At 36.3% G+C, this 27,882-nt stretch overlaps 1 protein-coding gene, 1 non-coding gene and 1 pseudogene across 3 annotated transcripts; all 3 read left to right on the plus strand.

Annotated features, from left to right (window-relative positions):
- On the plus strand, positions 1-27,836 carry VPS26A (VPS26 retromer complex component A). 2 transcript variants are annotated; one of them, XM_024561185.3, is made up of 9 exons: positions 1-146; positions 4,919-5,068; positions 13,432-13,507; positions 14,492-14,648; positions 15,247-15,411; positions 17,912-18,018; positions 22,033-22,101; positions 24,171-24,313; positions 26,120-27,836. In XM_024561185.3, the coding sequence occupies exons 1-9, from the start codon at positions 144-146 to the stop codon at positions 26,231-26,233; spliced, it is 984 nt and encodes a 327-aa protein (XP_024416953.1). In that variant the 5' UTR covers positions 1-143; the 3' UTR covers positions 26,234-27,836. The 2 variants fall into 2 exon arrangements, with proteins under 2 accessions (XP_024416953.1, XP_071077330.1); XM_071221229.1 differs by lacking the exon at positions 1-146 and adding an exon at positions 468-491.
- LOC112305309 (small ribosomal subunit protein eS25-like) lies at positions 19,131-19,725 on the plus strand (annotated as a pseudogene).
- On the plus strand, positions 21,459-21,565 carry LOC112305698 (U6 spliceosomal RNA). Its single transcript, XR_008426787.1, has one exon. It is a non-coding gene; the product is annotated as a U6 spliceosomal RNA (small nuclear RNA).
- Positions 27,837-27,882: the final 46 nt, after the last annotated feature.

Genomic DNA, 27,882 nt, shown 5'->3' on the forward strand with positions numbered 1-27,882 from the left:
GCTGCTGCCGAGGCAGGGAGGGAAGGCAGGCAGAGGTCACGTGCCGTCGGCGGCCCTAGGTCACGTGACGGAGCGCGGGGGCTGGGAGTTCTCCTGAGAAAGGAGGAGTGGAGCTAGGGGGACGCGGTGGCGCGGCTCTGACAATGGTAAGTTCACGGCTACCCGCTCGTTTGCCTCCAGCCCTAGCCCGGGAGCGCGCGGCGGGACGGCCAACGGCGGTCCCGGCGTCGCGGAAGGGGCCGCGGAGAGCGGCGGGAGGGGGCAGGCTAGCGGGGCGGGTTAGGCCTGTCGGGCGGGCCCCGCCGGGTCGGGGGAGTGCGGGAGGCACCGTCTCTTCCCGGTCTCCGCCAGGCCCTAGCACCTGCGGGCGGCGACGCGCTCTCCGGGCGTTGTCGGAGACTCTGCCCGCGTTCCTCGATCGCCTGTGGGGGCCCTGGTTGGTTACGCGGACCTCGCCTCTGCGGGGGCCCGCCGCCGCCTCCCCTTCCAAGGTAGCCAGTCCGTCCGCTCTTCCCAGGCAACTTCGGTTTCTTTAACGTGGGACGACTCTTAGTCCTAGTTCCGGACTCGCAGGAAAAGGACGTGGTCACTCTCTTCCTGAGTGTCACTAGCTTGATAAACTCTATGATTTATTTATTTTTTTAACCTGGGAATGGTGACATTCTGAGAGTTCCTGGCCCCAGTTACGCCTGATGTTGACACTTGTAGAATGAAAAGGAAAAAAGAAAAGGACGTTGGAATAGGGGACATTTTTAACTCCAAGGACCAAGTTCCGTGGCCGCTGGTTTAAGCACTGGCTCTCATTTACTTCCCCAAGCTATTTCTAGAAACTTAACGCTTTGGGTTGTTAAAATGGCCTAGGGAGTAGAGGGCGGAAAATCAGAGTGTTCTAAACGCGGTGGGAATCATTAGCATGGGCCCGTGTGTTGCCAGTCTCTGGATTTGATCTCTCTGGGCGCGTTTTGTGGTAGTGTTCGTTTATTCGTTTCATTGAGCAAGAGTGTCTTGAACGCCTGCCGTGTGCTCTCATACAACCTGCTTTCCCAAAGCTCACTGGTTTAATAAGCTGCAAGACACTTTGGGCTTAAGACTAAGCTAGATTTATTTTTAAAACTTACTTTGAATAAATATAAGTAGAGACATGTTCATTCTTAAACTTGGAGCCTTTTTCCTTTTTATTTACCAAATAATTCCTTAGGTATATCCAGGTGCCCTGAGCAAGACTGAAACAGCTATTGCTCTTGTAGTTTACAATCTGGAGGGAGATACACATTTGCGTAATTATTTGTTTAACGTGGAAATTAGTTGTGATAAATACTAACAAGGAAGTGTTGAGGGACCTTGCCTTGTCAGGAGGTAGGGAAGTCTTTCATTGAATATAATTTGCAAAGAAAACTTTAAACGGCCCTTCTATTTTTTGCTTGCATTTAAAATCGTTACTTCTGATTAGTTTTTGAATTATGTTCATGAGCAATTTTATTTTCAACTTAGTCGTCAAACTAAATTCTGAGGCTTTATAACCTTGAAATGGGCATACGTGTAATATATGTATGAAAATCTGCTGTTTCATTGCTGTGCATGGGCTAAGTGAGTAAATTTTGAGAGCCTCCCTTCACTCACCTTGAGTTGCATTTCTTTACATCCATTGGACCTATACTGAAATTTCTTCAGTGAGAGCTAAAAAGTTTGTCTTTTAATGTAGCTACATATAATTTTGCTAGATGATAATACTCAGTATTGGATTTAAAAAACAATACAAACAATCTTAAGTTAACCTAAAGTCAGTGATAGGAGGTTTAGGCCATATTAGATAACTGTAAAGACAATTGCTGTGATGTTTTAATGGTCATATATTGCCGTCTAGTTATTTAAAGGCTACCTAAGTATTGGTCCTGAGAATCTCATATTCTAAATACTTACTTGAAGATATCTTTTCCAGAAAAACTGAGTAGTCTTTCTCTTTAAAGATCTGAAAACTGCCTTCTGTAATTTCAGCAAAAGTCTATGTTAATGCATCCTAATCTTATTTACAGTTTTTATTCCTGTTTCTTCCCAAGTGTCCACCATCCTAACAATTCTGTATTTTGTTTCCTCTCTACGTATGAGAAGTATTTAATTTGATTGTGAATAATTAAAAAATGTTAATTTTATGACTTTGAAATGACAGAAGATACACATCTTGAAATAAAAACTTTAAAAGCAAGACTTTGTGTAGAGAATTTTTCCTTTTAACTCCTTTTAGAAGAAAAACAAAAAAGAGAAACTTTTTTTCTCAGTTATTTTTTCTTGTTAAATATAAGACATCCACAATTTTTGGAGGCTTTTAGTAAGACTGATTCATTTTTGATGCATCCTAGTGATAAAAACTGGATGTTAATCCAGTGCTAAATTCTCATGGTGTCATTAACTAAACCTTGTTAAAGTGTTACAGTTTACTTCTCAACATGCTGTTACTTTGTATATGTAGTAGTATGTTGTTAAAATATCTTCTGATCTCTTCCAGGTTGGCCAAAAAGTCCATAGGGTTTTTTCCGTATCAAAGACACATTTTTCATTTTCACCAATAACTTTATTGATTTTGATATTTTGAGTATGTCGGCTATCTCCTGCATGGTATAACATTGGGTATTCTCAGTTAATGTCTTGATTTGATCGCTATCATCTTCACCTGGCTACATGACTGTGGAGCATCGTCAAGTGGGAAAGCTCCAGCACGAAACTGCATATTAGTTTTGACACTTTCCATCAGTCACAGCACCTTCTCCATTCACTGCACAGATTTTTTTTTTTTTTTTGCATTTCAGTTGCGTTTTTACCTTCCTTGAAATAATAAAGCATAATATCCTGAAAAGGTTGCTTATTTTCCTCTGTCTTCAATATTTTTTTAAATGGCTACACAAAAATTCACCGGTCTTGGTTTTTTTAAAAAATGCACTCAGATATGACAACTGCACAATATAATCTAACAAAATTGTTTCAAATGAAGTTAAAGGCAACTAAGCGCTTACTAGAGCCATCTTATGGGAAAAAAACAAACTTTTTGGCCAACCAGATATTTTTATTGTGTTGAAAATTAAGCCTACTTTCTAGTTTTCAGGTATGAAATACTTAATGGATATAGAAAATAATAAAAGATGACTTTACATATTTTAAATGTTTTGGAATTTTAATTCTTCTGTATTGTGTGAAAATAAGACATTTAATTATAATCATGTTATTAGTTAATTGTGAAGTTTTATAAGACAAGTCCATTTTACGTTTTAATTAGTGGCAATTTTAAAGATTTTATTCATTTACTTTTTAGAGAGGGGAAGGGAGGGAGAAAGAGAGGGAGAGAAACATCAATGTGTGGTTGCTTCTCATGTTCCCCCTACCAGGACCTGGCTGCATCCTGGCTGCAACCCAGGCTTGTGCCCTAGACTGGGAATCGAACTGGCGACCCTTTGATTCACAGGCCAGCATTCAACCACTGAGCCACACCAGCCAGGGTGGCAATTTTAATACTTATTTTTGATTACTTGATCTTTTTGAATCAGTCTTCAAATTCAAAGTTCAGCTCTGTGTGTTTGGGTAGATACCTAAGGGTGTAATTGCTGGGTCATAGTATATATTTATCTTTAATTTTACCAGATAACGCCAGCTGTTTCCTAAGCAGGTGTTCCAATTTATACTGTCACCAGCACATTGAAAGATTTTAAACAGAATGATGATCAGATTTATGTTTTTAAGAAATCACTCTGGTTGTTAGGGCAGAGTAAGAAGGGATGTAGGATAATAGGATAGACTGTTCTCTGTAAATATTTATTTTATTTTATTTATTTTTAGAGAGAGGGGAAGGGAGGGAGAAAGAGAGGGAGAGAAACATCAGTGTGTGAGAGAAACATCAATCAGTTGCCTCTCGCTCACACCCCAACCTGGGACCATCCCATAACCCAGGTATGTGACCTGACGAGGAATTCAACCAGGGACCTTTTTGCTGGACGACACCCAACCAACAGAGCCACACTGGTCAGGACTGTACATTTTTTAATATACTAGAAAAATTAGCTTTTGTTCATGACAATAATAATCCACAACTATATCTGATATTGGAATTACTAACGGATTTTGTGTTGCTAATGTGCTTTGGCATTCATAAGCAATTTGTCTTTGTCCCTTACAGTTCTGTCATTTTCAGGATTTATGGAACAAGGCTTATACATTTTCTTTGTAAAAATTCACAAAAATTTAATTATTCTCTCCCATTAGAGTGAGTTTTATTCCATTAGATTGAGTTTTATTCCAAGGGCTTATACGTCCTATTCAGACCTATATAGCAAGCAGTACATTATACAGGAAATAGTACATTGTAATAATTCATTTGGATTTGTACAAGCAATTTGGATTTATGAGTTCTGCTATAATGAAAGAAACTTACAGAAGTATAACTAAAGGTAACTTTTCAAATCCAGATGTTAAGAATTAATTTTTAAATTTCAGGTATATGTATTTGCTTACAGTATTTTGCTATTATAATGCACACTTTTTGTGCCCAAATTTTTGAGGGCAAATAAGGGTACGCATTATACGTGGGTGTAACGACTACATGCCATGGGTGTAAGCTGGTGTGTGATGCACACAAAAACATAGGTGCGCATTATACACGGCAAAAATGGTATTTATAATAGTTACCTATGGAAATTACTGAAATTACAGCATGTTTAAAGTTACGTAGTTTTTGTCTTTTTTATTATAAAAAATACAACATGAATTTATCCTCTTAAATTCAGTGTACAGTTTTAACTGTCAATTTAAGTCATTTCCTGTGAATTTACAGACTTTCGATCTCTTTAACTGTAGGACATAGGTAATTAAATTTGAATGACCAAATAGTGACTGACAAAACGTGATCATTATGAGCATTTTTCTTTTATTTCAGAGTTTTCTTGGTGGCTTTTTTGGTCCCATTTGTGAGATCGACGTTGTCCTTAATGATGGGGAAACCAGGAAAATGGCAGAAATGAAAACTGAAGATGGCAAAGTAGAAAAACACTATCTTTTCTATGATGGGGAATCTGTTTCTGGAAAGGTAAATCGTTTGTTTGTAGGATGCTAGAATTAGTCATCAAAGTGGTCTGTGCTATTTCTAAATTTGAATGATTTTATTGGAGATGGAATTCTTTCAGAGGGTTAGCTAAAATTCTTGATTCATTAGAACATTTACAGAAAACATTCTTTTTTTTTTTAAGATTTTATTTATATTTTTATAGAGAGGGGAAAGGAGGGAGGAAGAGAGGGAAAGAAACATTGATATGACAGAGAAACATCACAGCAACCCAGGCATGTGCTCTGACTGGGAATTGAACTGGCAACCTTTTGCTTTGCAGGATGATGCTCAGCCAACTAAGCCACACCGGTCAGAGCTATAGGAAAGATTCTTAAACTGAAAGGGTTACAGGGGTAGAGTCTGAATTAAATTGTGTGCAGAATTTTGTGTGTTTGTGACTATCTGCTTCAGACAATTTTTCCAGTGGGGCTGCAATCCATGCAAAGTTTATTTCTTCTGTAACATAAAGCTGAGTTACAGAGATTAAGGATAATTCTCTAGTATACCTTTCTAAAAGTTTCTCATTCTTTGTAGCTTATCTTTCTGTACTACTGCCATTGCATCTCTCATTTCTTGGTACCCTGTAGCGGACTCAGGTACATTTGGAATGTGTCTCTACATGGTCAGATACATTTATAATACCTTCTGTAATGTTTCACTTTCTCTCCTTTTCCTTATCAAGTGATACATAAGATTCTTATACTTTAGGAAATATGATCAATATTCATTAGTCTGTGATACTGAGGAGTGGTCATGCCATAGACAAAATCAAGCCATAAAACATTTGAAATAATTTTTTTAATGTAACATATGAGAGTTTTTCCTCCCTGCTTGTTAAATAACAGACACATGTTAGTTTGGAAAATAGCTATAATCCAATCATATGGAAAGAATTCACTTAAAATTTGGGTATGTTTCTTCTCTAGATTCTGCATTAATTAATGTTTATGTGACTATAGTATATTAAGCATACTTTTTCCCTGTTATTGGCAGATGACTTGTATACTCTGTCACAATTGTAATACATCTATGTATGTAAATTTCCCCCCAAATTTCTGTAGAATAAGATTAATAGGATGAATCCCTGAAAGTGAGTTTTTGGACCAGAAGATGTGAACATTTGAAGGGTGTTGACATACATTAATCTGGAAAATTTGCATCAAATCACACATCCATTATAATGTCTTGTTTCACCCAAAGGAACATTGAATATGATCACTTTTTAATCTTTGCTATTGTGATAGGTAAAGTGATATTATTCTTATAATTATCATTTGTTTGGTTACTGTTGTGGATAAGTTTAACTTAGGTTTATTAGCCATTTTAATGCATTGGCTGTTCTGGTCCTTTGCCAAAGTATTTCTATTGCTGATTTAGCATTATATCTGAAATAAATGTTTAGGTTTTCAACTTTACTTCTCTGGTACTCTTCCTTTAAAAAGATAGAGAGGAAGAGGAGGCTTAAAGAGCAGACAAAATTATCAAAAGGATGGAACATGTCAAATGAAAGAAGAGTGAATGAAATAGCGTTGGGTCTGTAGAAAAGAAGGCGTTCATGCGGTGGGTTGGAGGGGCAGGGATGCCAGTCTAGTACCAGTGTAGTCTTTCTAAGGAAAGCTCGAACCTGCTAAGACCTCAGATACTTAATTTGTAGATACGACAAGTAAATAAATATCTCTACTGCTAGGTTAAAAGCTTTTGAAGATCAGGGGGTCAGTGTGTGCTTGTGTTTTCTCCATGAAGTATAGTTTGTTTATATAATAGGCTCTCACGGAATATTTATTTGACTTGTTTATTTACTTTTTTTTAAGTCTAGTAGGGAACATTCCCATCTGGTTTAAAGTAATCTTATGTCATCTAGGCCAATTAGGCTGATGTTTATGGAATAAGTAAAGGAAGAAGGGAATACTTAAGGAAATACGGCTACCTCAGTATGGTTTTTAAAAAACAGCTGGCATTCAAATTACATTTTTGGAATTGCTAAGGATTGTATGTAGGCCTAATCAATAACTATAGAGTACATTTAAAAAATGACAAACCTCTTACAGGTAAATATTTTGCTCAAAGGATATTATATCTGGAATCTGATTATTTATTTACCTGAGATTTTTTCACTTTAACCTTTTTATTGTGAAATAAAACACATAAAAAACCACACAGAACAAACATTATATAAAGATACAAGTATTTTCTTATAATCACCATTCAAGTCAAGAAGAACTTTGCCAGCTACCTCATATGTTTCATCCCAAGCACAGTCCCTTCCCCTCGAAAGTAACCACTTTACCAACTTTTAAAATAATAAACTATGTTTCTTAATTGTTTAGTTTTGCTCCTTTAAAAGAAATTTATATGGCATTGAAATCTCTTAATCTCAGGTTCCCTCTTCATGCCTTTTTCTTCTTTATAATTTTTCTGTTGAAGAACCTGGGCCATTTGAACTGTAGCGCTCGTTCTCTCTGGCGGCATACTCGTGATGTGGTTATTGCCTGTTAATTGGCAGCTGGATCCAGAGGCTTGATCATATTCAAGCCTCTTGGCAAGAGTACAGGTGATGGTGTGGTTTTTCATCAGGGGATATGTGATGTCTAGTTTTCTGTTTTTCTCTTTTTTTCTTTTTTGCAACTCTTGTAACTGTGGTTAGTATTGATTCCTGGTATACCTCTAGAACAGGTCATTAAGTATGATTTATGAGCACTTCAAAAAGAAAGTTTAACAGAAAAAGAAGAAAACAAGCATTGGTTGTCTCTGACCCAGCATGGGTTATTAGGATAATTAGGTCATGATGGCAAAGTCCTCATGAATGGGATGAGTGCCCTTATAAAAGAGACTCGCAAGAAGCCCTATGCACCTTCTGCCACGTGAGGACGTGGTGAGAAGACAGCCATCTATGAACCAGAAGGCAAGCTCTCACCAGACACCAAATCTGTGGGTGCCTTGATCTTGTACTTCCAGCCTTCAGAACTGTGAGCAGGAATTTTCTGTTGTTTGTAAGCCCCCAGTCTATGGTATTTTGTTACAGCAGTCCAAGTGGACTAAGACACCTGTTAACCACTAAGGTACAAATCTGCTTTCTTTCACTATGGATTTGCCTATCTCGGACATTTCATGTAAATAAAATCATTATGTGTATCTAGCTCCTTTTATGATGTTTTCAAAATTTCTGTCTTTTAAAAAATTTTGGTAAAATATTTGCCATTTTTACCATTTTTTAAGTGTACAATTCAGTGGTGTTAATTGAATTCACAGTTTTGTACAACCATCACTACTGTTTCCAGCATTGGTTTATCAATCCGAACAAAACTTTGTACTCACTAAGCAATAACTACCCATTTCTCTTTTCTCCCAGTCCCTGGACACCTCTGGTGTCCTTTGTTTTTCTGTAAGTTTGCCTGTTCTTAGCATTTCATGTAAGTGGTCATACAAGATTTATCCTTTTGTGCCTGCCTTATTTCATTTACCATAATGTTTTCAAGGTTCATTCATGTTGTAGCATGTATCAAAACAACATTTTCATAGCTGAATGAAAATTCTAATATGTAATCATGCGATATGTGGATATGCCACATTTCCTTGTTTTCATTCATCAGTAAGAACATTTGGGTTTTTACTTTTTGGCTCTTATGAATAATGTACTTTTGTGAACAAGTTTTGTGTGAATATGTGTTTTCATTTCTCTTGAACGTACACCTAGGAGTCTTAATTGCTGGACCATATGTTAACTCTTTAACTTTTAGAGGACCTGCCAACCTTTCCCAAAGCAGTTGTACTTTATGCTCTCTGCAGCAGTGTTTGAGGGTTCCGGTTTCTTCACATTCGTGACGATGCTTATGATCGTCTATTTTTTATTAAGGCCATCCGGGTCGGTATGCAGTGGGATCTCTATGGTTTTGGTTTGCATTTCCCTAGTGACTAATTATATTGAGCAGCTTTTTTTTTCCTTATTGCTGTTTGTGTATCGTCTTTGGAGAAGAGTCTATTGCTATTCTTTGACCTTTTGTCATTGGATTATTTGTCTTTTTGTTGTTTTCTGTTACGTACGTACGTATGTATGTACGTATGTGTGTATATTCAAAATGTGTTTATTGGGATGTTCCCCCACTCAGCTTGATTCCAGTGCCTTTAGTGCTCCTTCCTTCTCTAAGCCTTGCTTTCCCTCCTGTAGGCTGGCAGAGCACAGGTAAGCAGTCAGCACACAACACTACTGTTGTGCATGGCCAAAGACGGTGGGGATTTTATAGCATCCTGGGCATTTCGCATCCATGAAGTAGGAGTTGGGGCTCTGCACCAGGCGCTTCTCGTGTTTCCTCTCTTTCTCTTCTGGAGAGGGAGGGATGAAGGAGATCCTTAGTGTGAGGCTTCTTGTGGGGAGGTCATCGCCACTGGCAAGGTGTCTTTGTTGAGTTGTCAAGTTCTTCATATAATTTGGATACAAGTCCTTTATCAGTTATGTTTTACAACTGTTTCTCTCATTCTGTAAGTTGTCTCTTTTATTGAAGCACTAAAGTTTTAAATTTTGATGAAATCCAGTTTATTTTTTCCTTTTGCTGCTTGTGCTTTTGGTGTCATCTAAGAAAGCATTGTCTCTCCGAGGTGATGAAGGTTTACACCTACCTTTCCTTCTAAGACTTTTATAATTGTAGCTTGTACATTTAGGTGTTTGATCCATTTTGAGTAATATTTGTACATGGTATGAGGTAGGGATCCGACGTCATTCTTTCATGTGTTGATATTTATTGTTCCAGCACTATTTGTTGAAAAGAACATTCTTTCCACATTGAGTTGTCTTGGGACTGTTGTAGCATCCACATTTTAGAGTTAAATTTAATTGCTGTTTGTCAAAAAATGTTTTGGAGAGTTTTTGAGGCATTCCTTAAGACAATTGGAAATACTTAGATTATCACAAGGCAAATAGGGAAATTTTAAAAAGCTACTTAGGTTCTTTTTATCCTTAGAATATTTACTGCTTTTGCTCATGTGACAAGTCTTCCTTAAGTCTAGAACAGTTGGACTGTATTACTGTATCTTCTGAGTAATTTGGGAGAGTTTTGCTGACTATGTGATTAATTATTGAAGTACATTTTTTTTGAATTGTGAAAACCATCTCTTGGGTCCAGCCATGCCCTTTCAAGCAAGAGAATAAGAAAGATTTCTTTTTTCCTCTTTGACAAACTGTTCATTGAATTTTGTGTCAATATGGGATGTCTCTTACTGTATCTTAGAACCCCAGGATTCAGGGAGGTGGTAAAGAGGCAGGGGTGATGAGGAAATTGTCTTGAAGTGATGGTATCAGGACCTAGCCACTTAGAGTGAACTCTGCATCTGTTCCTTATGGCAAAAGTGAACAAAGTCTGAGATGATAGAAGTTGATGGTGTAGATCTTCAAGCAAGGAATAGTTATTGTGGTATCTCATTTCAACATGATATGGACCATACTCTTCCAGCAGCATTTGGGAACTAATCTTGGATAAGCACAATCTCCAGCAACAATAATGTACAGATATCTTGGTGTCCACTGTAAGTGACCTATAATTGGCATGTAATATACTGAAATGTATTTGTTTTAATACAATATAGATGAATTTCACCCCTTAAAAGCTTTGAGATTGGCTTGTTAGAGCTGTTTTCATGGCCTTTTAAACATATATACATAGTCTCAAGTTTCTCTACTGTAATTACTTATTAATGGCAAAAGGAAAAATAATAACTTTAAATTGGAGAAACCTGAAGTTATCAAAGTGAACATCACCAGTACTAGAACTGGCTTCATGTGCTTCCTAACAAGATACACTGAGAAGGCCATGACTTCACTTTGTGGTGGTCTTGCCAAAAATGCATAAGCTGAGTCTAATTGTGATAAAACATCAAACAAACCTAAATTGAGAGACATTCTACAAAGTAACTGACTTGTATTCTTAGAAAAATGGAGGTCAAGAGAGGAGGTCGACTGAGGAATGTCCTAGATTAAAGGAGACCAAAGAAAAATAACTGTATGTAATGTATGATCCTGGATTGGAGCCTTGACAGGAGGAAAAAAGGATATAAAGTACGTTATTGGGACAATTGATGGAATTGAATATAGACTATGAAATGTTAACTTTCCTAATTTTGATACTTGCACTGTGATTATGTAAGAGAAAGTCCATTTCCTTAGCACGAAGTGTTTAGGGGTAGCAGGGCATGATGTCTCCAGTTATTCTCAGTTGTGAAAATAAGTCATATGTGTTTGCATGCATATGTGTGTATATAGAGAAGGTGATAAAGCACATGGGACAAAATACAAACACCTGATGTTTCTGTGTAAAGGTTATGTGGGATTTCCTTGTGCAGTTTTTGCAACTTTTCTCTCAGCTTGAAATTACATAATTAAAAGTTATAAGAGTGTGACTGAGTTGGTGTTAAAATTCTGTACCAGTTCACCATCATAATTTCATTTATTTTTCTATGCTCCTTTGCAGAATAGCTTTTAAGCCAATATGCTTAATTATTCCTTCCTATTCCGGGATTGTTAAGATTTCAGAATAGTTTGAATTAGGCTTAAAAGCGATTATATTTTAACATCAGTGGGAATCGACAATTTCAGCGTGTAAGCAGTTTGGTGGGAAAACAGAACAATTTTGCATTTCTACCTTTTGTGGTTTCGTAGTGGTTTTTTTTAACTGTAAACTTTAAAAATGTCAGATACAGCCATGTTCAAACAAAGATACTATTATAAACTGTTGCCACATAGACATTGTCTAAAGTATACTTTTTTCTATGTGCTTTATTAGTACAAATTAGGGAACAGCTCTGATTATTACTTGGCATACAAAACAGCTGGGAGTTATGCTTGTTTTATTTGTGGTTCAAGCCTGAAATTTAACTTGTTACTGTGTGTGAAACATATTTAAGTACTACTTTTTTTTCTTAAGTATTTTTCTGACTTTATATTTAAAAAAATGAAAAAAGCCCTTGAGAACTACAAAGAAGAAAACAAAATTATGCATAATCATACATTCATAAGTAACTGCTGTGAAGAGTATTTCTTTTCTGTAGTTTAAGGATATATATAATCGGCATGATAGTTGTACACAGTTTGACCACGCTTCTTTCATGTAACATATCATGCGCATCTCCCCACATCATTAAAAATTCTTTGACCATATTATTTTTAAACTTCAATAATATTTCATTATATGATGTATCACAATTTAATTATTTACTTATTTTCCTGAGATATTAATTTGGAAGGCAAGTAACTAACTCATCCTGGTTACAAATATGGAAGATATAGAAGAGTGATTAATTTATATAGTTTGTAACAGAAGTAATTGGACCTCTTTTTTATTGGTCTTTGATTTCCATTATCTTTTGAGAATCATTGTTGGAAGGAAAAGCTTTCAACAGTCAAGTTACTAATATGTTTTATAGTAAAACATATGCTTTTGTTTGTTAGCTAATCCTTAAACATCTGGAATTTTTAAAAAAGATTGTATTTATTTATTTTTAGAGATGGGGGAAGGAGGAGGGGAATAGAGGGAGAGAAACATCGATCAGCTGCCTCTCGCACTCACCCAAATGGAAACCTGGCCCACAGCCCAGGCATATGCCCTGACTGGGAGTTGAACCAGTGACCTTTCGGTTCGCAGGCTGGCGCTCAATCCACTGAGTCATACCAGCCAGGGCTGGAATTTTATTTTTAATATGTATGTACTTTACAGATATTTTGTCAAGTTAAAAATTTATAAATTTATAGTTTTCATTTGGCAGATATGAATTCATGGATTTTGAGATTATATATTTTGCTTCATAAATATGTAAGATAAATCATACTCAAAATTTAAAATTTAAATCTTTAAACATTCTGTCATTAGGATGAGAAGCAGACTCAGGACAAAAAATTGCTTTTAAGGGTAGAAATCATAAGAATGCAGCCTTGGTTACAAAAAGCTGAAAGTGATCTTTTAGGTCAGTTCTTGGAATTAGTTGCTTAGCTTACATTAAAATGCTGCTGTTGTAGGATTATTAAACTATTTGACCAGAAAACATATTTGAATAGTTGAAAGTTTTCCCTTTTTTTTTTTTGTTTTGATTGAGTCTTTATAGTTGTCCAGCTATAAGAAGGGTTCCTTCCTACCAAAGCTTTAAGTGTGCATGTAAGTAATAGGTTCATTAGTGATTGTATGTGAGTAAGTTATACATACGTTCTCAGGTGCTATAAAGGTCATCGTGATCTAGGTATGTGGTGGTGTCTCCAACTTCAAAAATAAATACCTGAAATATTACACATTGCATTCATCTGGAAGGAATCAATCGGTAGGCCCACTCAAAGGATTAACATCTCTTACAATTTCATGTTTTGGCAGGTAAACCTAGCCTTTAAGCAACCTGGAAAGAGGCTAGAGCACCAAGGAATTAGAATTGAATTTGTAGGTCAAATTGGTGAGTTGTAAAATAGTATTACTTTTTTTTTCTTTGATAACTAGAGGGTTGGATGTAGCACTTAAATAATTGAATTAGATCTTAGCTTTGTGGAAGGAATTGATTTTGCATAATAAAAGAAGATTTATTTTATAAACATTAAATTGTGTTTTAATTGTATTAAATGATATCTGACTCATCCTGCTTTTTATTATTAAAATTAATTACTAAAAATGAAAGGAGTTAACCGGCCTTGAAAAATAATTCAGGTAGATTAGCCGAGTCACTGAAATTTCCATCTGCCTCCATTTTTTTACCAGCTTCACTTACAAGTATGTGTCACCTTCATCCGTCACTTTCTAATTACCCATGCCATTTGTCTGCCTAACCTAGGATGTGCTTGTAGCCACTCACCTGTCAACAGAAACTTCCGTGTGAAAAGGAAAGGCATAATTTCTTCTTGACTTAGATCAACTTCTGTACATTTCCATACATATATTCACAGACATATTTGATTTTGCAGGAGTTTAACTGTATAAATCTTTTGGTATTGCAGATTCAGATAATAAAGAATTGGTCTTTATAATACTGTATACATAGCTAGTTTTAAAGCTAGCTTTCTAAGTTTTATTGTGCATTCTTAAAGCATCAAAGTTGGAATGGGTACGTTTATTTACATGTCTGCACTAGATGAGATTATGCTTGAGGGCCAAATTTGAGTAATTAACTGATGATTGATTTTCTTTTTTGTGTGTGTTATATATAGTTTTATCAAGGTAATATATTTGCCTAACTAAAGCAAAAGAATAAAAACACTTTTTGCCTTGAGGGTAGAAGGTTTGAATAATTGCTGGAAATGTGTCTTTTAAAACAGCTTCATATTGGGCAAACCCTACCTACGTTAAAAGAATGAATTCATTTTTATTTGCTTTGGAGGTAGAGATTTGGGTTTTAATGAAATGATATTAAATATAATCAGTCTTTTTGCTTTTTAAAATTTCTTAGAACTTTTCAATGACAAGAGTAATACTCACGAATTTGTAAACCTAGTGAAAGAACTAGCCTTACCTGGAGAACTGACCCAGAGCAGAAGTTATGATTTTGAATTTATGCAAGTTGAAAAGCCATATGAATCTTACATCGGTGCCAATGTCCGCTTGAGGTATGAATAAGGTGTAATAGAAACTGTATAGAGTCAAAACGAGAAAATGATAGTTATCAGGACTTCTATTATAATTCTGGACTGGAAGACTTAAAGAGTTTTAAAAATTCTGTCAGATGTTTTGTTTTGTCTGGCTAAAGGTGATCTGAGTAATAAGAGCCTTCTATCATTATAGATTTAGGGAACCTTGTTATGAGAAGTTTTAGTGTTACGCTTCCTTTGTATGAATTGTTCCTTGTACTTTATTTGTTGTGTAAATGGGATTACTCTCTGAATCCATTAGTTTCCCAACAGCTCTCATTTGTCATTTGCTCCATGGTTAAAGAGCGGTCTGGAGGGATTTCGTCCAGTGGGCTTGATGATAGCACTCCAGATTCATCTGAAAAGTGCGTGCACTAGTCTTGAAATTGAACTGGTTTCTTTTTTTCATAGTAGGGGCATTTATTTAAAATTAGAACTTCATGAACTAAATGAAGTAAGTTGATTACAAAAGAGTTCTAGCAATGGGAAAGCTGAGTTAAACAGTTAATGTTTGTTTTTTTAAAACACTGAAATTTATCATAGGAGATTTAACTTGATCTTTCCATTAACTTTGTAGGTATTTTCTTAAAGTGACAATAGTAAGAAGACTGACAGACTTGGTAAAAGAATATGATCTTATTGTTCACCAACTTGCTACCTACCCTGATGTTAACAACTCTATTAAGATGGAAGTGGGCATTGAAGATTGTCTACACATAGAATTTGAATATAATAAATCAAAGTAAGTACCTTTCACCAGCAGGTAACTTCAATGTTTGGGGGAAATTAAGAAGTAAGCTTTTCAGGTTTTTGTAAATTGGTCAAAATGAGGGTAGAATTGACATTAACCTGACTTAACAGACCAACAGAATCTCTGAGCTGAAAGAAACTTTAGAAGTTTGTTCTGGCTTCTGACAAAGTGCAAGTGTCTTTTATACTCTGTCCCTGCGAAGTCTCTGCCTGGTCCTTTTTTGTAGAGATCTTACCATCTCAGAAGGCAGCTAATCCCTTATGTTCATAAAAATTTACTTTACTGGCCTGACATCACTATAGCCTGGTCATCTTTTAAAAACTAAATAAAAACACTTTTTTCTCCTGACAAACAATAAATACATTTCATTATTAAAAATTTTGATAATGTGGGAGAGTCAGAGGAAGTAAAAATACCACATATTTTCACCTTTATCATTTAACAATACATTTTTTTAAGAAAAGATTTTATTTATTTATTTTTAGACAGAGAGGAAGGGAGGGAGAAAAAGAGGGAGAGAAACATCAGTGTGTGGTTGCCTCTTGAGCTCCCCGCACTGGGGACCTGGCCCGCAACCCAGGCCTGTGTCCTGACTGGGAATTGAACCAGTGACACTTTGGGTTGCAGGCCGGCACTCAATCCATGGAGCCACACCAGCCAGGGAATATATTTTCTTACATGTCTTTCCATGTGGGAGAGGGAGGTATGTATTTTTATATATGTTGTACTTTTACAGAAATGAGCTCACCCTTGTTTAGTTTAATGCCTTTTTAACTTTATTATGGAAAATTTCAAACATGTTCTAAAGTATATGAATATTACAATGAATCCTCATATACCCATTGCCTAGCTCCAGATTTGTTTGTCTGTATTCAGCCCTACACTCCCCACAGATAATGTAGCAGCAAATTCCAGATGTAAAATATTATTTATAAAAATTATGTATCATTTTTAATATGACTGTACTCATATCTAAAATATTAATAATTCCTTAATATCTTCACATATCCAGTTAATGTTCACATTTTCCTATATTGTTTCATACATAGTTTGTTTAAATCAGTATTCAAACAAGATTTGTTCAGAGTCAGTGCATCTAAACACATTGCATTTGGTTGTTTGACTCTTAAATCTCATTTATAGGTTTTTCCTGCTATTTTTTTTCATTAAAGCTTATTTGTTGGAGAAATGGATGTACACATGTGTTATCCCCTTCCTGTGCACTCTTCTGTTACATGACTCTTATTGGTTGTCACTCCCCAGTTTGTATCACTGAAAATGTGAAACGTCCGTTTAGTTTTTTCCATAAAATAAAAGGTGCATTTTTCATTTTCACCAATAATTTCATTGACTTGGATATTTTGAGTATGTCAGCTGTCTCCCGCTATCGGCTTCTAGTGGTCAGAGGCCGGGGTGCTGCCGAACATCTTCCAGTGCATGAGACAGCCCCAGTCTATCTTCCGTATTAAAATGGCTGCACAAAAATTCATCAATTCTGATGTGGTTTTTAAATGCATGCTGATATGACAGCGGTCACAATACAGTCTAACGGAATTGTTTTGAATTAAGTTAAAGACAACTAAGCACTACTAGAGCCATCATACAGAAAAAACAAAATGAACTTTTTGACCAACCCTATATATCATTGATAAAATTATCAGATAGGTTAGGACTTAAAAACTTGAAACCTTCAGACTGACATAACTGCATCAGTCAATTCCTGGGATATTATTTTGAGAGCTAAACCTGGGAAGAAGGTTTAAAAAGCCTTCTGGATATTGTGGGAATTCCCAGTTTTATTACCACTTCAAGTTACTTGAGTAAGGTCTTTGATTATTAGACATTACAGCAACAAACTCAACTAGGAAGTCTCTCTTTGAAGTCAAGTGATTTGTTAGCTACACTGTTCTAGCACTTGGAGTTATAATGATACTAAACTCTGTGTAGAGTTTTTATGGTTTGGAGATAATTTCATATACCAAATGAATATTTCAAGCATAAGATCTTAACTTTCCATGCTTAAGTTCTTTGGAAACTAAGTTATGCTCTGAGTAAGAACTAATAATCAGGCTGTTTTCCTTCTTAGGTGCATTGATAGGTGAAAGTTTGATTCCTTATTTTTATAGTACAGTCATTCACTGCATAATGACATTTCATTCAACAACACACCACACAGACAAAAGTGGTACATAAGCCTCAGTATAAGTAGGCTATACCATCTAGGTGCGTGTAAGTGCACCGTATGATGTTCACTCAACGACAAGATCACCTAATGATGCCTTTCGTAGAATGTCTCCCTGTCATTAAGCGGTGCATACTGTAAATTGATTAATACATTTTGAAAAAGAGGAACGTAAACAATACGAATAATCATTTTGACTTTTTAAATAGTTATTAATCTAAAGATGTTCAATAAAGCCTTTAGGGCATATTTTACTCTTTTTCTTTGTTTTTAACTATTTAGTAAGTGAGATATATTCTTTCTCCAAAGGTATCATTTAAAGGATGTGATTGTTGGAAAGATTTACTTCTTATTAGTAAGGATAAAAATCCAACATATGGAGTTACAACTGATCAAAAAAGAGATCACAGGCATTGGTAAGTTGAAACAGTATTTGAATGAAAATTCCCATTTTAGTTGAAATTTTAAAATATTTAAACATAAAATAAATATTCACACTGGATACTAACTTTGGCACTTAATATTGCTGGCAGTAGGTTACTCATTTATGTATTTAGAAAATTGATTTTTGAATACAGTAGTTCCTGTGTATTTGTGGAGGATACATTTTAAGACCCAGAGTGGATGCCCGAAACTATGGATAATATTGAACTCTGTATATACTTTGTTTCTTTCTATATATACAAACCTGTGGTAAAGTTTAGTTTATAAATAAGGCACAGTAAGAGATTAACAGTAATAATAGTAAAATAAAACAGTTAAAGAGCATACTATAATAAAAGTTATGTGAATGTGGTTTCATTCTCTTTCAAAATATCTTTTTTTTAAAAAAGATTCTATTTATTTATTTTTAGAGAGAGGGGAAGGGAGAGAGGGAGAGAAACATCAATGTGTGATTGCTTCTTGTGTGCCCCCTACTGGGGATCTGGACTGCAACCCAGGCATGTACCCTGACTGGGAATCGAAATGGTGATCCTTTGGTTCGCAAGTCGGCACTCAGTCTACTGAGACATGCCAGCCAGAGCCTCTGTCAAAATATCTTATTGTACTGTACTGTACTCATCCTTCTTTTGATCATATGAGATAATGCAATGCCTGTGTGATGAGATGAAGTGAGGTGAATGACGTAGGGTTACTTGAACATAAGCACTGTGACACCTTGACAGATGGTAAGATAACTGACATGAGGAATAGGCGGCTTATGCATCCTGGATACGCTGGACAAAAGGATGATTCACGCCCCAGGCAGAATGGAGCAGGTTGGCACGATACTCAGAACAACAAGCAATTTAAAGCTTATAAATTGTTTATTTCTGGAATTTTCCAGTTAATATTTTTGGATCATGATTGACAGCAGGTAATTGAAACCATGGATAAGGGGAGTGAACTGCTATAGGTACTAAATTCACCTGATTCAGAAATAAAGTATAAGAGACTATACAGTAAAAAGTGTCCTATTTCTGTATTTCAGCTCACAGGTAGTATGTTTATAAGTTTTAAAATCCTTCTAGACTTCCTTTTTGTCTGATATCTTATTGAGGCAGCAGTGGTAGCAGCTGTTCTTTTGAGTTTCCCTAAGGATGACAAGAAAAAAGATGTCAGAAAGTCGGCCAAGAAAGACAAAGACCCAGTGAATAAATCTGAGGGCACAGCCAAAAAGAAGAAATGGTCCAAAGGCAAAGTTCAGGAGAAGCCCAATAACCTGGTCTTTGTTTGACAAAGCAGCATATGACAAACTCTGTAAGGAAGTTCCCAGCTATAAGGGAGCTTCCAGCTCCTTATAACCCTAGCTGTTGTGTCTGAGACACGAAGATCCGTGGCTCCTTGGCCAGGGCAGCCCTTCAGGTGCTCCTTAGTAAAGGACTTACTCAACTAGTTTCAAAGCACAGAGCTCAAGGAATTTACACCAGAAACACCAAAGGTGGGGATGTCCCAGCTGCTGGTGAAGATGCGTGAACAACAGGTCCCACCAGCTGTGCATTTTGAAAAAGGAAACTTGGTTAAATAAAAAACCTTCTAGAGATTTATGCACATAGGCCCAAGTGTCTCTAGTTAAATGGTTACCTACAATACAAACTTGCTTTTTCACTTACATCTATGGATCTTTTCATATTAATATGTAAGAATGAACACTTCATTTTTTTAAATAGTACTCCATTTAGTATATGTAGTAGAATTTAACCACTCTTATATTGGTGGACATACAGGTTGTTTCCAGTCTTTTGTCATTACAAAAAGTGCTTCAGTTAATAATGTCATTTTGGCCCTGACTGGTGTGGCTCGATGGACTGAGTGGCAGCCTACAATCAGAGGGTCATGGTTTCGATTCCCAGTCGGCACATGCCTGGGTTGAGGGCCAGGTCCCCAGTGGGGGGCGTGCGAGAGGCAACCACACATTGATGTTGCTCTTCCTTTCTTCCCCTCTCTCTAAAAAGAAATAAATAGGTAAATAAATAAATAAATGAATCTTTAAAAAATGTCATTTTGCCTGTGTTTGTGTGTGTGCAGGATAAGTGGAATTGCTGTTGCAAAGGGTATCTTCATTTTTAATTTTGATATATAATACCAGTTTGTCCTCTTTAGGGTTTGTAACAGTTTGCACCTACCAGCAATGGCATGTGGAGGAGTGCCTCTTTTTCCTCTGTTCTCACCAGCACAAGGTCATAAAACTTGTAGCTGATGTGTTGGGTAGAGGGAAGAAGTTCCCCATTTAGTATGAATTTAGTTTTTTCATTCTGAGTGAGAGTGAGCATCTTTTCATGTGTGTAAGAGCTATTTACATTTCTATAAATTGCCTGTCCATATCCTTTGCCCCACCTCTATTGGATTATTAGGCTTTTTTATTTATAGAAACTATGTATCAGGGAAATCAATCCCTTTTTCTGTCAACAGCAAAAAAATAATTTTTTTCCCCCATGGGTGTCTTGCTATGGTGGTTTATGCCACGTAGAAGTTTTTGATATTTATGTAGTCATTTATTAGTTTTTCCTTTATGGACTCTGGGTTTTGTGCCAGAGTTTTAGACTCTGGTTTTTATGCCAGAATTAGAAAGTCCTTTTTCACACTGAGATTTCTAAGCATAATTTTCTTTGCTTGATTCTACTAAAATAATACATTATAGTTTGGGAATTTTGTTCAGATCATTTTGAATTTGTCCTGATGTAAGATAAGAGGTATGGATCCAACCTTACTTTTTCCAGATGCCTCCAAATCATTTATTGCTTCATAAACTTCCTTAAAAAAAATCCTTACTGAGGATATGTTTATTGATTTTATGAACAGGATGGGGAGAGAGAGAGAAACAGAAACATTGATCAGTTGCCCCCTGTATGTGCCCTGACTGGGAATTGAACCTGCAACCTTATGGTATATGGGATAATGCTCCAACCAACTGAGCCACCCAGCCAGGGCCATAAACCGCTTTTTAATTTTAATTAGTATGAAGATTTAGTTTGTCCCTTTAGCTTTGGGTTTTTTTTGTTTTTGTTTTTGTTTTTTTGCTGAAAATAATTCTAGGCAACAAACACTTTTTAAGAACTTATAATTGGTAGTAATAATTACAAACGTCTGTGATTTCTTAATCTCCGTATTTTACCTGCTAATAAATGTTTAAGTGATACAAAGACATTAAAACCAAACTCAGGTTCCCATTTGTTGTTTTTTTAAATTGTGTATTGAAATATTTTTTCTGAGTATAAAAATTGGTTATAGAAAATTTTAAATAAAAAATAACCTGTACTTAATCCAGAATAGACTTCAGTCTTTGCATGTTGTATATTTTACAACGTTGGGATCATTACTGTATGTTTTGGTATACTGTTTACTTACCACATCATTCTCTTTTTAAAAATGTCTTGTGCTCACTTCGGCAGCACATACACTAAAATTAGAATGCCACGGGGAAGATTAGCATGGCCCCAGTGCAAGGCTGACACACACATTTGGGAACACACACACATTATGGAACACACATTTGTTCCATATTTTTTACCCAATTAAAACATAAATAAATAAAGTGATTCCAATACTTTTTAGAAGGTGACTCCACAAATTTAAAAAACTGTATGTTAACCAAATATATAGTTTATGTTAAAGTTGACTTTAACTCCAGGAGAAGACAGTTTGGACGTTGCAGAGAAAACTAACGAGTCAGTGGTTGGTTCTGATGGGTATTGCTAGTTTTCAGTGTGGAAACTCTAGAAGGAACTCCGTGAAGAAGATTCTCTCATAAATCTGGGAGGAAGGGAGTGAAACATTCAGTGAGTGTTATGTGTAGATCATGAAATAGAAAAGAATGATCAACATTTTCACAACACGGAAAGATAAATTAGCACTAAAATAATGTAGTAGGAAAATAGGGAAGAAGTATTAAGACTGGACATTATATTCTGGAAATATTTAAATTAATATCATTTATGTTATTGCACTAGGACCCAGTACTACAACAGAAACAGAAACAATTGCTAAATATGAAATAATGGACGGTGCACCGGTCAAAGGTAACACACTTTTCATTCGTTTCTTTTGTACAATAGATAGTGCGAACAGCAGTGTCCGTGGCAGCTGGTTTGAAAGTATTTATGCCGTGCAAGAGTATTTGTGAATCCTTAAACGATTCCTACGGTAGATGGTTTCAAACATCATTTTTGTATATACACTGAGAAGACTGTAATAGTATTTCCTAGTCTGAAATAAGGTTTGATTTTTTTACTCAGTTTAAATTTAGAATTTAGAAGATACGTATATCTCTTCTTTTCTGAATTTATAATATTTTGATTGTCTTCTGTTATAGTAGTTCATCTCTATAAATCTTTTTTTATTGTTGCTGAACATAAGATGCAGTGTAGGTCAGCATTAATTCTTGTGAGATTCTAGAGTCCTGATAGCCCCCAAGAAAATAAGCAGTTCAATTGCTGGATAATTTTCAGTGTGTAAAATAGTGAAGCCAATATTTATCATTTTAAATTTACGGCTTTGTCTTTTTGTTACTCTGTTAGTAATTACTTCAAAAAGTAGCTCTCATTTTGCGTGCCAGTTACTCTCAGGTGCTCTAAAGTTCCCTACCACCCTTTAAGTTAGGAGGTGGTATCCCTTATTTTACAAATGAAACCAAGACGCAAACAGGTTAAAAAGCCTGTTAAAGGAGATAGTGTGGGGGAGGCAGAATTTTACTTTTACCCATCTTAGGTTTCCACCTGGGACCGTTAAAGAAAAAGATCACTAAGAGGAGAACAGTTTCTTTAATGTGTGCAGTGCACGTTGTGCAGGAGTAAACCTCCACAAAACAGGTCAGTCAGACCGTGGCTTCGAGTTTCAGCTTGTATAGCATCTTCCGAAGAACAATAAATTTGGAGAGAAATGACTAGACAGAAAAGAAGTGAGTTTTGGCCTTCTAAGGGTGGCAGACTGGGGGAAAGTAAACACATGGGAGGGAACTACCAGAGGAACGTTTGTTTGCAGACTCCTCTGGTGCCATCCCTGGGCTAGTTTGTCTCCAGTAAAAGGAGAATTAATGTCCTGTCTTAAGACAGAAAAGGGGCAGCCTTTTCTGCTTTTGCTGCTCCTTAACTGCCTTTAGCTCAAAATAATGTTTATGTCCGAGGCATATTTTGTGGTGACACATTCTGGTTTGCTTCGATAGCTAGTGAGCCCAGGCCTTTCCGACTCCAAGATCCACGAGTGTCTACTCTTAAGTTAGGCGGTATTACTTTGTAATACTCCAGCAGCCACAACTTGTTATGTAAAATGGTGAGTTGTGTATCTCAGGAAATAGATATGCACAAGAAAAGTATTATATAAAAAGATTCCAAATGGAATATGCAAATAATTACCCTTAGGAAAACAGAAGGTATGAGAATCTGAGTAACAATTTTTTTGGTAATAAAAGAATGTCATCATTCTGAACGTGTTTGTTGTTTTGGATGAATTAGTAATAAGTATTCAAGAACTTACACACGTGATTAGAAAGTATGGTCAACTTCATGAAAGTAGAAAATAATAAAACTATTAAAGAAGCACTTATCTGCTGGCAGTGTTTTAAGCTTTTTACATCTAGTGTTAACCCATACAGTCCTTATAAATTCTCTGCAAGAAAGGTGTCATTGGCATTTTCTCCATTTCACAGATGAGGAACTTGAAAAATTGTTAGGTGATATGGTCAAGATCCCACAGCCAGTAACGACAGAGTTGGATTAGAATCCAGGCATTCTGGCTCTAGAACAGTGGTTCTCATCTAGGGGCAATTTTGGGCCCCCTCACCCGCTATCCCCTCCGACATTTGGCAATGCCTGGAGACATTTTCGATTGTCACACTTGAGGAATATTACTGGCACATAGTGGGAAGAGGCCAGAGATGATGCTAAACCTCTTATAGTACGTAGGACCTTACCCACAACAAAAAATTAACAAACTCAAAATGTTAAAAGTGCCAAGGCTGAGAAACCCTGGTTTAAGGTTTTAGTTATGCTGCCTGCTCATGAGGAACTGAAGCACTAGTATCTTCTCTATAATGATTGGTGACTATATTTAATAATCTCTTAGAATTCAATGGAACTTGCTTTTCTTTCAGGTGAATCAATTCCAATAAGACTATTTTTAGCGGGATATGACCCAACTCCAACAATGAGAGATGTGAACAAAAAATTTTCTGTAAGGTACTTTTTGAATCTAGTCCTTGTTGATGAGGAGGACAGAAGGTACTTCAAGCAGCAGGTATGGTGCCACCCAGGCTGGTCTTTTTGTTCAGTGACAGTTGAACAGAAACACCTGAACAAACTCATTTCCTAAGCTTTACTATACTGAACAAGGGGTTGCTGATAAGTGCAAACACTGAGATTGTGAGAAGGAAGGAGGTGTGAATGGAATTGCGTGGTGATAGATCCCCCCAGTCATTCTGCAGGACTCCAGAATGGGCCACAGTTCAGCAGGGCTTTCATTTTTTTCTCGAACGTTTTTTATAAAAACACCTGCTGTTTAAAAAAAAAAAAAAGGAAAGAAAGAAAAAGAAATCAGGCAATGAACAAATTGAAGGAAAGGTCATCAAAAATTCCACCCTCGTGGTGATTGATTTTCCAGACAACGAACGTTGTGTGTGTGTTCGGTCACACAGTGCATGTTGTTCTTTACTCTTTCACCCAACAGTGTCTTGATTATCTTTTCTTTATCATCAACAAATACAAATTTCCATTAACACTTTTTTTTAAAGGTTTTATTTATTTATATTTAGAGAGAGGGGAAGGGGAGGAGAAAGAGAGGGAGAGAAACATCAATGTGTGGTTGCCTCTGGTGTGCCCCCATACTGGGGACCTGGCCCGCAACCCAGGCATGTGCCCTGCCTGGATATTGAACCAGCGATGCTTTGATTCTCAGGGCAGCACCCAATCCACTGAGCCACACCAGCCAGGGCTCCATTAACACTTTTTTAATGACTGAATTAACTTGATGGATTTGGAGGTTTCCCATTTTTCCTTATTGATTCTGTTATAAATGTTCATGAGATGACCCAAATCTCATAGTTTCTCATATAAAATTTTTACTCTAAATCTTGTTCTCATTTCAAAATCAAAGCCTGTGGTGAATTTTGAGTGAAGATTGTGATTAGAATGGTATGGTTTGTTTTTTTTTCTTTCCGTATTCTGAACCAGATTAATAGGTATTTCAATGTCAGTTGAGTGTTCAAATCATTTACGTACTGTGGCCTTACTGGATAAGTATGTTGCTTCCCATGGACATTCATTTGGATGTTTAAATTCTGGTATGTTAAAAAAAAAGCCTGTCATGACTTTATGAAGCAAGTAACTTTAGGAATTCAGAAGAGATCTCAGGATAGATTAGTTAGGGTCAAATTTAGATAGGCTGGGGAATAGAGTGTTAAAGAACGCATATATAGGGGAAGATGTAGGGCAGGCTTATTTGGAGTGTGTTGGAGGCAGAGTAACTCAGTTTGGCTGGAGAAGAGGTGGGTGTACTAGGGAGGGAAGGAAGTGGTAGGTGGTACATTGCATAATGGTTTTGGAGCGCCCCAAAGGCCTGATTGGAGGTTACCTGTAGGCATTGAGAACTGTTGAAGAGCAGTCAGGTAGTGTTTTAGATTAATCTGGTAGTCTGGTAATGATAGGAAGGACGGATTAGAAAGGGCCTCAGGCTAGCAAGGCAGTCATCTACAAGAACATATTTTAATATCTAAGATTGAAGTGACAAGGGCTTGAACTTGGATAAGAGTAGTGGAACAGCAAACCAAAGGACAGATTTAGTGTTTAAGTCAATAATAGCTAGAATTTTTGTGCCAGGTTGGATTGGTTGGTGGTGGTTGGGTGCATGGGAGCTGCTGGAGGGAAGCAGAGTGGGTAGAAAGGGCATTCCAGGATTAGACTTGGAAGGAAGTGGGTCAGTCAGAGCTTTAGTAGGGAAGAATTTCATTTTGGTTAAAATTGAAGTGGCAGTACTTTCAATGTGAAAACTTAAGGTATAAATAATACAAGAACATTAATTTTTGATATCTTCTTTGTTTTTAACTAGGAGATCATTTTATGGAGAAAAGCTCCTGAAAAACTGAGGAAACAGAGAACAAACTTTCACCAGCGATTTGAATCACCAGAATCACAGGCATCTGCTGAACAGCCTGAAATGTGAACTGAATAGGAGAAAGAAAGAAAAACAAAAAACTCTTATTACCGTTGAGATTAAGTTCGGCAGGTTAAAGATGGTTGCCGCATGTAGGGGGGAGAACACCAGAAGTCCATGTATAATAGTCTTCCTTTATCTTACAGTGCTGCATTTATTTTATGATATAACTAAATATTCTTCATGTACATACATTTAAAAAAGTGCTTTCTTTGAAACACTGGAACTTTCTTAAGCTGCCGGGTTTTTTCTTCTTTTTTTTTTTTTACTGCACACTTTGATTTGATGATAAGCACTCATGCATCAGTATAAACGTTTTCATATGAGTAGGCTGGTATCTGTAATTTTGCTTTCTTTCTGCATAATGTTGATTATAAATCCATTTCTCATGCTAGTGATTACCTCTTATTCTCTACATGCAAAATTATTTTGTGTTCAAATAAAACTAGAAAACCTGAGTGGCCCTTACATCCCAGAGAGATTTAAAATATGGCATCTCAGTATTTTTGTATATTACATTTTATGTTTTTACAAATGTATTTGAGAAATGCATATGGAATGTTTCACTGTAGGTTCTTCTGGTCTACCATTCCATAGCTTCCTGAATTTTATGCTCTTTGTAACCTTCTGTGGCAAGAATATTAATTTTTTCCCCAAGGGGTTGTGTGGCATGTCATCGCAGCCCTTTTAAAAATTTTTATTTATTGGCCATGTTGAGTAACTGTTTGGCTGCTGCTACCCAGCAGGTCCGCTGTATTTTCTGCAGTGTGGAGTTGACTCTATGTTGGCATTTTAGAATGTGTTAAAACTACGTAATTTTCCCATTAATACTTTGAAATTATTTTTAATTTAAGAAATCTTTTTACTACATACAAGCAAATACAATTTCTTTCACAAAGACTCTCTTCCCTTTTCAGGGGAGAATTTGAGGATGACGGGGGCGGTGGAGGTGGACCTGTTAATAAGCATGGAGTTATCCAGATCTGGACAATATCATGTTTGTTAAATTGGAACTTTGGCTTGTTCAAACTCAAATTTAAATTTAACCCATTCTGTTTAAATTTTAATACTAATTCAAGTCATTTGTTCAAAGTCTGAAAAAAGGAGGCTACAGTCATGAGCTAAGGTCTGACCTCAAATATACACTGAGTGTGGGTATAGGAACTAAACCCCGAAGCCTGTTGTGTGAAACTACTTTCACTTATGGTCCATTGGTTTTTGTACCAATATATTTTATACACTTCAGTGCAAGTCTCGTCAGTTAACCTTACTTTATGAGTAAGCTAAGTAACCCAAATTACATTTCTTTAAACTTATTTTACTACTATGGCACTTTGATAAAATGGTCAGTAACCAACTTCTTTGCTGACAAGAGGTTCCATGTACCATGTGCTGGAGCATCTATTTTACATGTAGTTATCCGTGAATGGTAATGTTTTCCTTTCATGTAAGTGCCTGTTCAGAGTTTCAAAACTTAAAAATGCCAAATATTTTCATGGTCACCTGCATGTAGTAATCTAGAAAATATTCAAAGGAAATTTGAAAACCAATTGTATTCATCCAGCCTCAAATTGTGAGACCATGATGTATAATAAAGAATTTGAGAGATAAACACATGTCTGTACGGTCAATTAATATTTGACAAAGGGGGCACGAGC

This window comes from Desmodus rotundus, chromosome 4 (genome assembly GCF_022682495.2).
Source record: "Desmodus rotundus isolate HL8 chromosome 4, HLdesRot8A.1, whole genome shotgun sequence".
Lineage (NCBI taxonomy): Eukaryota > Metazoa > Chordata > Mammalia > Chiroptera > Phyllostomidae > Desmodus > Desmodus rotundus.

Bases quoted from the DNA above. Each gene is read 5' to 3' on its own strand.
- VPS26A (XM_024561185.3), top strand. The intron at 5,069-13,431 runs GTAAATCGTTTG...ATGTTTTGGCAG, and splicing joins GGGAATCTGTTTCTGGAAAG to GTAAACCTAGCCTTTAAGCA. The intron at 24,314-26,119 runs GTATGGTGCCAC...GTTTTTAACTAG, and splicing joins GAAGGTACTTCAAGCAGCAG to GAGATCATTTTATGGAGAAA.